General features: G+C 47.0%; 1 protein-coding gene across 1 annotated transcript; it reads right to left on the reverse strand.

Moving 5' to 3' along the window:
- Positions 1–5,079: 5,079 nt before the first annotated feature.
- Positions 5,080–13,089, reverse strand: LOC113265341 (putative DBH-like monooxygenase protein 2). Its single transcript, XM_026512645.4, has 13 exons — positions 12,802–13,089; positions 11,801–11,947; positions 11,131–11,292; positions 10,825–10,908; positions 9,878–10,045; positions 9,573–9,675; positions 9,219–9,385; positions 8,791–8,882; positions 8,467–8,563; positions 8,267–8,326; positions 7,035–7,165; positions 6,167–6,281; positions 5,080–5,857 (listed from the first exon to the last, which is right to left on the reverse strand). Exons 1-13 carry the CDS (start codon positions 13,087–13,089, stop codon positions 5,615–5,617), a joined length of 1,857 nt encoding a protein of 618 aa, XP_026368430.2. The 3' UTR covers positions 5,080–5,614.

Raw genomic sequence — 13,089 nt, forward strand, 5'->3', positions numbered from 1 at the left:
TAGTTTTAGGAAAGGCCTGCTTACTTTTATTTAAATGTTGCCATTTTCTGGCTATTTAAATAATTGTCTGTAAAATTCTAGTGATTTGCAGCTCTAAGAAATACATGTTAGGGGCACCTGGATGGCTCAGCCGGTTAAGTGACTGACTCTCGATTTCATGATCTCAGGGTTGGGAGATCGAGCCCCATGTAAGGCTCTGCACTGAGCGTGGAGCCTGAGATTCTATCTCTTCCTCTCCCTTTGCATGCCCCCCTGCCCGCTTGCACTCTCTGAAAAGAAAGAAAGAAAGAAGAAAGAAAGAAAGAAAGAAAGAAAGAAAGAAAGAAAGAAAGAAGGAAGGAAGGAAGGAAGGAAGGAAGGAAGGAAGGAAGGAAGGAAGGAAGGAAGAAAAAAGAGAAAGAAAGAAAGAAAGAAAGAAAGAAAGAAAGAAAGAAAGAAAGAAAGAAAGAAGGAAAGAAGGAAAGAAGGAAAGAAGGAAAGAAAGACATGCTATTACTTACTTGTTATTGTATTATGCACAACAGCTGAAATTAATCCCAGAGCATACCCTAGCTTTCAGACTGGAAGTTCTCTGCTCAGAGTAGTCAAAAACTCCTGCTTGGAAAAACATGACACTTTTCTAAATGGATTTTTTTCCAGGTTACTCTTTATGTGCCTTGTTTTTTGTTTCTGTTTTTGTTTTTTTTGTTTTTAACATTCCCCCCATTTTTTATGCTGTCTTTGTACAGTGTTTGGACTGGTTTCTTGTTTTAAATTGACTCCTTCATTTTGAAAGGAGCTTGGAGAAAAGTTGCTAGAATGGTATAAAGAACTCCAGTATATTCTTTACCCAGATTTCCCGAACATTATCCATAGATTATAAATTATTTACAATATCTGCTTTCTCTCTCTCACTCTTCCTTCCCTCTCCCTCGCACACAGGTATATAACTTGAGAGTTTGTAAACAAAATGTCTCATCATCACAAAATGCTTTGACGTGTATTTCTTAAAACACAAGAACATACTCTTACATGACCACAATATAACCAGCCAAATCAGAAAATTAGAATTCATACAATACTAGCAGCTAATGCACAGACACCAGTCAAATTTCACCAATCAAGCCAGTAATGTTCTTTATGAAAAACACAAAAACAACAATGACAATAGCAACAACAAAGAATTGGACCCAGAAGCACATGTCACATGTTGCATTGAACTGTTTAATTCGGTTGTTTGCTACTTAGCTGCCTCTATGCTGAAACTATTCCTTAGTCCTTCTTTTCCATTCACGATTTCGACGTTTTAAAGATTACAAGCCAGCTATCTGTAGAATATTCCTCATTTTCGGTTTGTCTAATATTTCCTCAGGATTGCATTGATGTTGTGCATTTTGGGCAGAAATACCACAGAAGTGATGCTGGGTCCCTCTTGGTGCCCCAGAGCAGGACGCACACGGCATCTGTCTGTCCATTTTTGGTGACGTTACTTTGGTTGAGGTGGTGTCTGCCAGGTTTCTCTATAGGAAAGCTACTTTTTTTTTCTCATAGTGAGTGCTAAATACACCATAAGGAGATACTTTGAGGCTAGGTAGCTATCTGATTCCCCTCCTATTTGTGTTGTCATCTGTTGATGAGTCTTGCCTGAATCAATTATTACTATGAATTTTTCAAGTGGTGCTTTTCCTCCTGCATTCATTACTCAGCATTATAAAGGTTTTTTGTTCTTTATTTATTTTTTTACTAATTCTTGGTAAATCGTCACTTCCCTGAGCCCCCTAAATGTGCTTCTTTTCTGAGGTCCCCACATACCCTCACAATCCAGCAACTAAAATTCTAACTTCTAGCAATTGGGGGGCTTCCAGGCTCTTCTTTACTGGGGCCTCTCTGGCTGGTGAGTGCCTGTGTAAAACCTCCAATGTGTGAAGCTGGAACGTGATTTCTGTCTGTGGAGGAAATGGACTAGTCAAGAGCAATTGAACTTCTAGCTCAGGGGTCCTCAGTCTTGGGTGCATACTGGAAGCTCCTGGAGAGGGCCATAATTCACTAATGCCTGGACTCTATGCCCATCACCCAGGTAATTCCAATATAGAGGCAACGTTGGGAGCCACCATGTTCGTGGAACAGTGAGGCAGGGATATTTCCTGCTCAGTCTCTGCTGACTCAGTGGTAGCAGGAATCTAGACATTGATGGAAATTCTAGCCAACAGGGAAAAGAAACTAAGTTATCAGCTTCCTGAAAGAGAGAGACAGAGAGGGAGAAAGAGAAGGAAGAAGGAGGAAGGGGATGAAGGAGAGAAGAGAAAGGAAGAGAGAGAGGAGAGAGAAGAATGTGACAAAATATAGACAATGGATAAAGCTAGATAAAGGATATATGAGAATCCTTGCAATTTTTCCATAAATTAATTATATCAAAATATTCAACAAGAGGGGCGCCTGGGTGGGACAGCAGTTAAGCGTCTGCCTTCAGCTCAGGGCGTGATCCTGGCGTTACGGGATCGAGTCCCACATCAGGCTCTTCCGCTATGAGCCTGCTTCTTCCTCTCCCACTCCCCCTGCTTGTGTTCCCTCTCTCACTGGCTGTCTCTCTCTGTCGAATAAATAAATAAAATCTTTAAAAAAAATATTCAACAAGGGGGCTGCCTGGGTGGCTCAGTCAGTTAAGCATCCAACTCGTTTTTGGCTCAGGTCATGATCTCAGGATCATGAGATCAAACCCCATGTCAGTCTCCTCGCTCAGCAGGGAGTCTGCTGGAGACTCTCTCCCTCTGCCCCTCTCCCTACTTGCTATCTCTCTCTCTAAAATAAATAAATAAAATAAAATCTTAAAAAAAAAAATTTCAACGAGAAAGACCGGGGTCATTGTAAACATGAGCTCATGGTTCCTCTTGTTCTCACAAAACCACAGAAAAAAATAATCAGGGAATAAATCCTTTATTTACCCTCCACTTTTAATATGGGGTTTTGGGTAGAGTAGGTGAGGTGGAGAAGGAACTATAGTCTCAGTCACTTGGAGCCAACCTGACTTTAGAGACCCCTCAGGGATGAGGGATGACAGGCCCAAGGAACAGAATGTTGAAGTTGGGGGTCATCTCTGAACCTCAGCACTGAGCCACTTCCTCCTGCAGTGTGTCATTAGGCCATCAGGAAACTGCATCACAAAGCTCATGAGTTGGAAAAAGCCTTGAGGTATCAAGTATCCTACCTTAAGTATGAAAGTTTTAAACCATTTCCCCAGAAGTATTGGTCTGAGCTCTCTGTCTAGTATATGTATAATGTAAATGCATCCCTTTTAACTATAGAAACATCATCCTCTATAGGTTGATATAAATAGAGTTCCTCTCTCTAGGCAGTTGGGGAGGAAACACTCCGTGGCACTGGGAAAAGCTCAGAGATGGATAGTGTGAGCCCAAGAAGAAAACAGCCATTGAGGGGTTCGTAGAAACTTGACCACAGCCCCACAAGGGCAGAGCAGGTGTTTGTCCCAGTTTTTTTTCATTTCAGTGGCTCCTGCTCTAACCTAATGTCAAGCACACAGATGGTGCTTAGTGAGTATGCATGATCAATAAATGCTCAAGTCAGGAGAGGGAAAGAAAAATAAGATGAAAGAAGGAAGGCTAAAGAGGAACAAGAAATTCAAGGGTACACAAAGGAAAGTAGAGGTGCCTGGGACCCACTCTTGGCCATGAGCTGGGCAAAGGGAGCCATGGGGAGATCCTGGTGCAGAACCTGGGGGCAGCTGCCCAGCTGGCTTGAACCTGTCAGGATAGGCCTTGAGATTAAGGCTACAGTGTAAACTGAGGGCTGGCTTCTGAAACCCAGTCAGAAAGGGTGTTTGGTTTTTGTTTTAACCTGGGAGTTTGGGGTTGAAAGAATTTGCTTGGGAGGCTTGGAGTAATATAGAATATTGGATAAGAAATGTCAGACTTGACAAAGCAAAGTGAAGAGTGGTCTGTGCTTGTTGTTTCACGTTTCTGTCTACATCTCATCTTTATCTGTGTGTTTCCTCGTGCTGTAGAAAGTACTCTGTGTACTTCACGCAGCTGCCAAACGGCATCAACCATGTTTTAGGATCAAAAGAAAATCCTCCATTTGCCTTGAATGGTGGGACCACAGAGATACTCAACAGTGAGCACACACAGTCCTCTGCTTCAGGTGAACCTAGTTTTTTCCATAATCATAAATTTTGAAAAACCACTTTGATTTAAGGGCAGCGAGTCCCTCTGCTCACACATTACAAGGCCCAGGAGTGACCCCAAGCATTGAAAATATCCAGGACTGACTTCAGGAGCTTAATGTGAACACTGCAGATGTTGCGTAATCTTAGAATGGAGCCTCCAGAATTCTCCAGAGGAAGTGATAATGGGCTCATTATCTAGCATATACCTCTTCAGTCAGAGCTTGCTCTGCCAGGAAGCAGGGCTATGATGTTCAGTCAATGCTTGGCCCCTCAAGCAGTGGTAAACAATTTACTGAGGCCAGATTCCTCGTTTCTAAGGGATTGAGATTCCTCTAAACACCTCAGGATAGCCAAAGAAGGGGTCCCTTCCAGAGCACATGAACAATGAGCAAGGCAATTCATAAAGTAGTTTGATGACTTTAAATCTCAAAGGACAGGGTGCTACACAGATTCTCAAGCTTAGAAAGCAGAAATCCCCCCCCCCCCAGAAGCCCAGAACAGCCATTGCCAATGCACCTTTCCTTTCAACTGTGGTTGCAAATTGCAGCCTGACTGCACAAATGATGTGTGTCTATTCCCGGCTCTGTCCATGTGATCTTCTTGACATGCCTCAGAGCTAAGGACTGCTCCCTCCACCTTGGCCTTGACCCATTTTCAGAGCCCAATTCAGCCTGCCTGGCCAGTTAGGCTCTTGAACCCCTAGTGACCTGAGTGTTGAGAATGTGACACTTGGTGGGATAAATAAAGATTATCTGATAGTAGAGGCACAGGTGAGAAGAGCAAGGACTGCATACGATGTTGCCTTTTGGGCAACTGGGTCCTCAAATACCCTCTGGATGCCTTATACTGAGCCATCCAAGAGACCTCCCAGCTTCCTTTCCTGGACCAAAGGCTCAAAGGAAGAAGATGGCAACAGGAAGCAAGTAAAGTTCTATTTAATCTGATGTCTTGAGCTTTGTCCTTATAAACACAGCCTCTCTCTTTACTACAAATCATACACGTAGCTTGCTGCCTCTGCCTCACAGGGAGGGTTGGGCAAAAAATGCCATAAGAAAAGAGAACCAGGAACCCCCTTTTAGGGTCAGCATGGGCAAGGGAGGGTTTGGAGGGCTCTTCCTCTGCATGCAAGCCCCCACTTCCCCAGCTGGCATCCCCTAGGTAAGCTGGAGCACCAGACTTCTCAGAGAGAGTCCACCCCTGAATCCAGATTTTGTCAGAAAATATGTGGTCCCATCAGTGTTTCTAAAGCTTGAAAGTCTGAATTGCATCCCTCAGCCTGGAGAGCCTTTATGGAATAGGTACAGTCCCCAGGCCTGCAATGTTGTGGCCTGGGTCATGGGAAGGGGCACAGATGGGGGACTTCGGGGAGCCCAAGCAGAGGGGAGTTTCTGCATTTGATAATAAGGGGAAGGCTGAGCAGAGAGGAACCTGAGTATTTGAAATGAGGAGACAGTATCAGACTCCAACCTGCAGGGTAGCAAGGAGCCAAGAAAGAACCCCCTGCCCAAACAAGAGGGCAGCCAAAGGGAGGCACCTCAGGGTAGCAGTGCTAGAGCCTGAGAGGGCTACTGGTGCAGCCCTGAAGCCTGCAGGGGTTTGGTCCTGGGGCTCCACTTTGCCTCCAGAGGACTCCAAGCAGGGTCCCCGTGTAGCTGGGATGATTTCCGGAATCCAGCCTGTCGTGTTTTCCACCAATTCCTGCAGCAAAAGGCAAATGGGAGAAAATGGGTAGAGGCAGAAGCCTCCCCCACTCATTTCCTTTCTTTGGCTCTCACATGCCAATCCCCAGTCCTTGCAGCCTCACAAACTATCTGGGAGACCCCCACTACTCCACAGTCCAGAGCAGCATCAGCCCATCTTTCTACTTCCCAGCCCCTCCTTCCCTGACCCAGTGTTCCCGCCTTTGTCATTCACCTGCTTCCTCCTTTCTTTTCTGGGCTTGGCCCAACACCATCCCACCCCTGCCATCTCCAACCTTGACAGGGTGCTGTCTCCTGGGACACTCACATCAATGGTCTTTATTATCACCATCTGCTGGGCCTCCTTGCAGGCTTTCTCAGCCTTCTTAATGTTCTCTGGGGTCCACTCAACATTGTTCATGGCCATCATGCCCTCCATGGAGCTGCCATGGGCAGGGGGAACACACAATATGTTAGGGTCAACTTAAAGCTTTCACAAAATGCCTTCACATTGGTTAGTATCATTTCCACATCAGCATAAGCTGAAAGGAATGCCTCTCAACTCAATAAGACAAGCATGAATTTGGTAGAAGGAGAATTAGCAAAACTCACAGATGAGAATTTTTTAAAGTGAAAAAGAGAAACTCCTGACTCTTTAAAGAAGTGGTTCTTAATCTGGGAGCAATGAAGTCCAAGAAGTTGGATGGAGTGACTTCAGGGAACCTGTACAGGCCCTGAAATTGTATGTGGAATGGGTGTGTCCGCACAATGTGCATTTTCCTCGGAAAGGAGTTTCAGGGAATCTCAGAGACATCGAATCCCAGAGACAACTCTCACCCCTAAATAATTAAGGGTCATTACTTTAAACAGTCTGTGATTGAGTCAGGTAGCACATGAGAAAAAGGCAGACAGAGAATTTGTGCATAAGTGATCTAACTTCTGGAGGTCAGTTCTTATCCGCTTTCCTGAATGACCTCATTGATATGTGAGAAAAACCCTATTCTGTCTTATGTCAGAGCTTTGAGAGTCAGACACTGACAGCAGCAGGGGTTAGGAGGGCAGGTGCCAACTAGGCGCCCACTGAGGAATCCTGCCTCACTAGTGTAGGGGGTAGTAGGTGTCTTCCTTTTTCTCCTCCAGTCTTCCCCAAGACCCCTCCCACACACTTGAAAGTCTTATCTTCCAGGATGACTCACTCTGATACCTCCTCCCCAAGCTCCTGGGCCACGTGGATGATGTCAGGGTACCCCATGCAGCTGGAGATGTTGTTTCGGGGATAGTAGAAGAGGAAGATGAGGCACATCTCATTAATGGTGCTGGGACCACCCTGGGGAAGAAGAGAGAGACAGAGCTGGAACACAAAGTCACAAAGGCAAGCAGAGAGAGGGGAACAAGGTAGGCAGAAAATAGTGTAAGTGGTCATTCTACCAATGATGCTGTTTTCCTTTTCCCTTAACCTATAACCAGCTGAATGAATGTTCATCGGCTTCTTACCCACACTTTTCTTTCCCCTCCTCTGCTTCCAGTCGGTGGACAATCACTGATATTATTTCCAAAGAAATAATATCTGCCCTGTCCTCTACATTTCCATGGCCTCTGCTCTGGTTTGAGAAGATAAGATAGTTGAGAAGATGAGAGAAGATATTGAGTTTCCTGAAAAAGCCACTCCCTTTTGAACTTCTCCAGGATTCCTCATCTCTACATGTCTAAAGCTGGACCTATTCAAATATGTCACATGTTCAGTTCACCATAGTAGGGCCTTATGGTTTTTCCCTGTGAATTCCCTTGGGAATTATCCCCATTTGTCTCTTATAGTATGTATCTACCTCACGTAATAATAATAATACATATGGCTGTAGTTTCTTCCTCAATAGCATGCAACCCCTTTGGGATCCTAGAAGCACTGAACCACTCTTGACACACAAAAGGTGTGGGGTTCCTTGTGACCGTAACAGCAACAGCTAACTCTCATTGAGCATCTACTATAAGCCAGGCAATGATCTAGAGGTTTTACATAGGTCAATCAACTCTTACAACAATTTTATGAGGTAGTATTATTAGTTCCTGTATGAATTAGGAAACTGAGGCACAAAAAGATTGAATAACTTGTCTAAGGTTAGAAAGCTAATGATTGTGTTGACATTCAAAACCAGGCATGGAGACCAAGAGTCCATGCTCTGGGTCACTATAACATGCTGTCTGCCCATGGTCTAAGTGGGTCGTCGACAGAGAAAGGAGGGAATCCTTGTACCCATCTTATAATCGTGGGGATGTGAGAGCATGAAAAGCCCCATGTGAGTGGATAATACCGTTGGAGGGAGAAAAGGGCTTCAGCTGGAATAATCAGAGTCACTCTATAGTCAAGGTCAGGGATGGGCTCTATTCAGAGGCCATTGTGCTTGACCATGGTGGGAAGGGAGGTACTTACAAAAGTCAAGGAGTCCCGGTCCAGCGTCTGGTAGTGACATTCCACCAGCAACTCATCTCCCTATTCAGAGTGAAACATGAAGGCTCAAAGTAAGACACAGAAGGACTGGTACAGACTTAGAACTCTCTTGGCGAACAGTGATGACCTCTGATCCTGCCTCCCCACCCCGACTCCAGTCACGCCTCCCCGCAGGCTCCTACCGGTTTGATCTCTGCTCGATAAGGTAAATCTCGAGTCTCCTGCAGATTGAAGTCATAGGAATCATCTTTGCAGATTGTTCGGAGTTGTGCTCCATTTCTAGAGGGAATGAAGCAGTGTATGGGCTCATGCTGGTGGGACAGGTTGCCCATAAAACAGAAAAGCTCCTCCTTCCACAGTCTTATTCCAACCACCTCTACTCCAGGGATAGTTCTAGCTCCTCCTACTCCCAACTGAGCATAACCTTTTGCTGTAGAATAAATAGCTATCCTCAAATTTGTTCCCACATGCAGATGGGAAAGCTTCAAGACCACGTCTTCCCTTACCTGTATTGCACGGCCTGCAGAGCACGGCCAGCCAGGTGGGTGTGGAGCAGGTAGCCATATACCTGTATGTCAGGCACTGGGGCCCCATTTATCTGTGATGGGGAGGAGACACATCTGGTTTGCTAAGAACTCTCATCTTGTCCTCTTTCTTGATTTGCCTCCCTTAATATTTGACACCTTCCTCACATGACCGACAGGAGCCCCTTTCATTCTTACTGGGCCCTACTGGACCCTCTCCTGCCCCACCCTCCAGTCCCCAGAGCCCCAACTCCTTCCTTCCCTTGCATGATCCAGGTTAGTGGTTTTCCTGGGCACCAGGGTGTAGTTATTCTCCAAGTCCCAGGCTCAGGGTGTGTGTGCTTAGGGACCAGCCCAAATCTGTGCTGGGAAACAAGGAACCTCAGGGAGGATGTGCCTCCCAGCTTCACCTCCTCAAACTTCTCTGTCTTACACAGCCCATAGGACAGGAAGGACTCCGCGCCTGGGGGTATGAAGTGGATGGGGAAAGTGAAGAAGCCCAGCTGGAGGACCCCCATGTCGTATTTGCGCAGCCGTGCGGTGTAGTATAATCTGATGCCTGAGGAGTCATACACGCCTGGTGCAGAATGGAACAACGACAGAATGCAAGAGACCTGGTCACAATGTGAGAACAAGAGGCCCAGGAAAGCTGGGACAGGGCTGTGATGAACATGAGCCAGCATGCACCCCACGGCACTTCCCAACACCTAAAGGTATCAGCAAGCTGCACCAGTTCTTCCTCCATAAGTACTCTAGATGCTCACCAGGAAGGTTGTGAAAATTGCTGTAATGAATCTCCAGTCGGATCCACTGGGGGTCTAAGGGGGTCCCAAGAGAGACACCCACATCATCTGGAAACTGGTAACTCTGTTGGATGGAGGAAGATTTGGCAGCAAGAAGGGCCAGGTGCTAGATGCAGGGACCGGGAACTGCCCGTGTTTACTGGCCCTCATCCCAGACCTCCCCTGTCTCCTGGTCTGCCATCAGTCAGTCCATCAATCCCAGTCACCTGACAACATGCACACACACACCCCCACCAGCCGCCTAGGTCCCTCATCACAGGACTCACTGTGCCCCCGACAGCCCAGCCCACGATGACCTGCGAGCAGAGGGAGAAGGCAGGGTCAGCCCCATAGCAGTCACTGATGCCCGTGGGGAGAACACTGGCATTGCCACAGGCATACACCAGGATGTGATGCACCATCGTCTCATTGTGCTCAAGCAGCTTGGGCTCAAACTGGGTGAGAGAAGGAGGCAGATCATGGTCAAGATCATCTATGTCAAGTCCTATTCCCCCCATCCCTTTTCCCCAAATAAATCTACACCCATTCCCTTCTTCTGTGTCTCTTTTTTTTCTATTTGTTCTCTGTTTTTCTTCCCCAACCCATCACTTACCCCTGCTTTGTCTGACTTCTCTCTCAGCCCCCATCCTTTTAAACTCCTCCCCTGAGTGCACAACATACTAAATCTAGCCGAGAATATCCCCAAGACTTCTGACTTTCCCTTAATAACCTCCCCAGTCCACTATATCTGAGCACATGCCTTGTTGGATTCTCCTCTAAAGGAAAAAAAATGGCTCCCACATATTTTCTGGGTTTTATAAGATCAAAATTTGAAATAACTCAACTGTGAAATCAGGTGACCACGTTGGAGTTCCCTCTAGCCAGACTTCACTGACCTGACAGCCCTGGGCCCTGTCCCCACAGCCTGAACTTCCTCCTTGGCCATGAGCACAATTCTGGGTCCAAGGTAAGGCTTATACTTTGCTCTTTGGAAACACTTACTAATCAAAATCTCTGCTGCATTGTGGGGCTCGGAGAGAACAGTGCTGGGAGTTATAGTTCTGGGCTCAAGAAAGCATGAAACTACCACCCCCACCAAATCTGACCTGGCCCAAATGTTCTCCCAGCTACTTCTCTCTGGCTTCCTTTCAGCAGTTTTCCCAACACATCCCTTCAGAGTTGACTGTGCCCACTGCCCTGCTCAACTGCCTTAGCAATGTCTGGTTCACTGTACCTTGAAGATGTGATGCTTCTTGCTAACGATGGGGAGAGGGAGGAAGGTGCAGGCATACGTGGTGTCATCCTCTGGAATGAGGAACTGGGGAGGGACACACAGAGGCTGAGCTGGGTTGGAAATGAGGCTCTTAGAGAAGCCAGGGAAGGGACAGACCAGCTTGGTGGTCCTCAGGGGACTACGGGAAGTCACAGTAACCTCCATTCAAGGAATGTACTGAGTATCAGGTGCAAGAGGAGGGTCTAGATCGAGTGGGAAGATGGGAAGAAGGTTTGGAGGTGGCTGGGTGCAGTGGAGGAGGCTTACATCGGTAATCTCCAAGTCATGGATGATGGTATCCTCAGGGACATCAAGGTCGTCAGGGTGGACTATTTGTAGCAGGAAGATGGACTTGACAAAAGTACGGTCCCGATCCAGCTTCAGAGTGTCGTCCAGGCCGTAGGTGGCCAGCACCCTTATGGTGTCGCTCTGGGGGTGTCATGGGCATTGAGGTGCTGCTGCCCGTGAGCAGCACTTTGCACACACCCACACCCAAGGACTGACACAAACCACTTGCTCACGTCTACACAGGGGAATGGAAAGAGCTTCTGACTGGGGGTCAGAACTAGTTGTGTTCTAGTTCTACCTCAGGGAACAACTTGCTGGAAATATTGAGCAAGTCACATTCTCTCTCGATGCCTGTGTCCATATCTGGGAAATGAGACTAAAGTTCAGTGAAATCAGGCAAGGTTCTTGGAGAGGGGAACCAGAGGAGGGTGAGTTGGGTGCTTAATCCATGGCAAATCACTCTGTAGAGGGCTTATGGATTTGGAGAGGGGCACGACTGGGGCAGTGCCTGGAAAGGTGGAGAGGGACAGAAGCCCTGGGAACCGTGACCGCTGCCTGAGATAAATTTACATTCTAGATCGGGGGTGACTCCACATCCCCAAAAGGAAAAGCTGCTTACAATTGAATGCTTTTCTCCTTACTGTCTTACCGTAATGTCTTGGTCGTGAGGGTCACAGGAGCGGAAGGGCCTGGAGAAGCGCATGGTGGTGTAGACAGCATCTTCCGTCAGCCCCTGCAGCTCAGCATCCTGGCTCCCGTCCTCTTCCAGGGTGTCTTCATCCACCAGGTGCTGATCCTGGGGTCCAGAGAAGGTCAAAGAGTAAGGACAAGAAACCCCAGTGGTCATGACTTTGGAGGAGCTTGTGTCCCTTTAGCAACCCCAAGGCACTAAATTTGCAGAATCCAGGTCCTTTACTTTGTAGTTTGCTCTTGGGATGGACAGTGTCTGATGGGGTTTCACCCCTTGACCTTGATTTACTGCTCCCGTCCAAATCCCAAGTCCATCAATCCTAATGTTCCTGCATCTCCAGCTCTTGAAAGCTCACTTACTCTCTGAACTCTCTATGCTATTTGTCTTCTCTTGTGGCTCATAACATTGACACTTCCCCATATAAAAGCAGTTCTGATGGGTGAGATTGGGAGAGATGGGTGAGCTGCTTCTTCATCTGCAAAATGGGGTAGTAATTGTCCACCTCATAGTGCGGCTGTGAGGTTGAACATGCACAGATCTTGGAACAATGCCTGGTTGATCAAAAATACATAACAATTTTAAGCTACTATTACTATAGCTGCCATTGTGGTTATTAGAACATTTTATGTTGTCGTCCCCCTGACTGAGCTTAACGGAAATAAGGGCTGAAGACTGGCTCTTATATAGTATTGACTCTCTCCCATTGTCCTGCATTTAGCAGTGCAGGACTCTTTCAGACCAGTGGTTCCATTCCTTAGCACCTCAAGGCCATGAAGTCTGGAAGACCTAGTTTGAAAATCTCCAATGGACCGTTTCTGTAGAGAGAGGTCATCAGTTAGCTGGTGTTCTGGGCATGTGCCTGAATAAGTTTGGAAAGTGTGGATCCTTTCTGGACTCAGAGCCATGCTCAGCCCAGCAAGAGACCTTCATCCTTGGAAGGGAGTCACCCTCAGACTTACCGAGAAATAGACGTTGCCGTCAGGCAGGACTCCTCCAACAACAAGATCACTCCCCGCTCTGGTGTAGCGACTTGTGACACCCAAGCCCACCCAGCCAGTTGTCCGGACCTGCAGCTCAAAAGTGATGATCTCAGTCTCAAGGTCAAAGTCCCAGCGCAGGAAAATGACATTGGAAGGATCTAGGAACCTGGAATAACGCAGGCGAGATGTGGGGCCAAGGCGCTTGCCTTGGGAGGGGACCGCCAGGGCCATAAGTAGGAAAAGCCCAAAGAGAAGGGCACAGGTCAT

The sequence above is a fragment of the Ursus arctos genome, unplaced genomic scaffold, assembly GCF_023065955.2.
Source record: "Ursus arctos isolate Adak ecotype North America unplaced genomic scaffold, UrsArc2.0 scaffold_3, whole genome shotgun sequence".
NCBI lineage: Eukaryota > Metazoa > Chordata > Mammalia > Carnivora > Ursidae > Ursus > Ursus arctos.

Coding starts and splice junctions, on each gene's coding strand:
- LOC113265341 (XM_026512645.4), bottom strand. CDS start 13,089: ATGACCTGTGCCCTTCTCTTTGGGCTTTTCCTACTTATGGCCCTGGCG. Junction 10,046..10,824: donor AGAAGCATCACATCTTCAAG/GTACAGTGAACC, acceptor TCTCTCACCCAG/TTTGAGCCCAAGCTGCTTGA. Junction 6,282..7,034: donor CTTGGGGAGGAGGTATCAGA/GTGAGTCATCCT, acceptor TGCCCATGGCAG/CTCCATGGAGGGCATGATGG.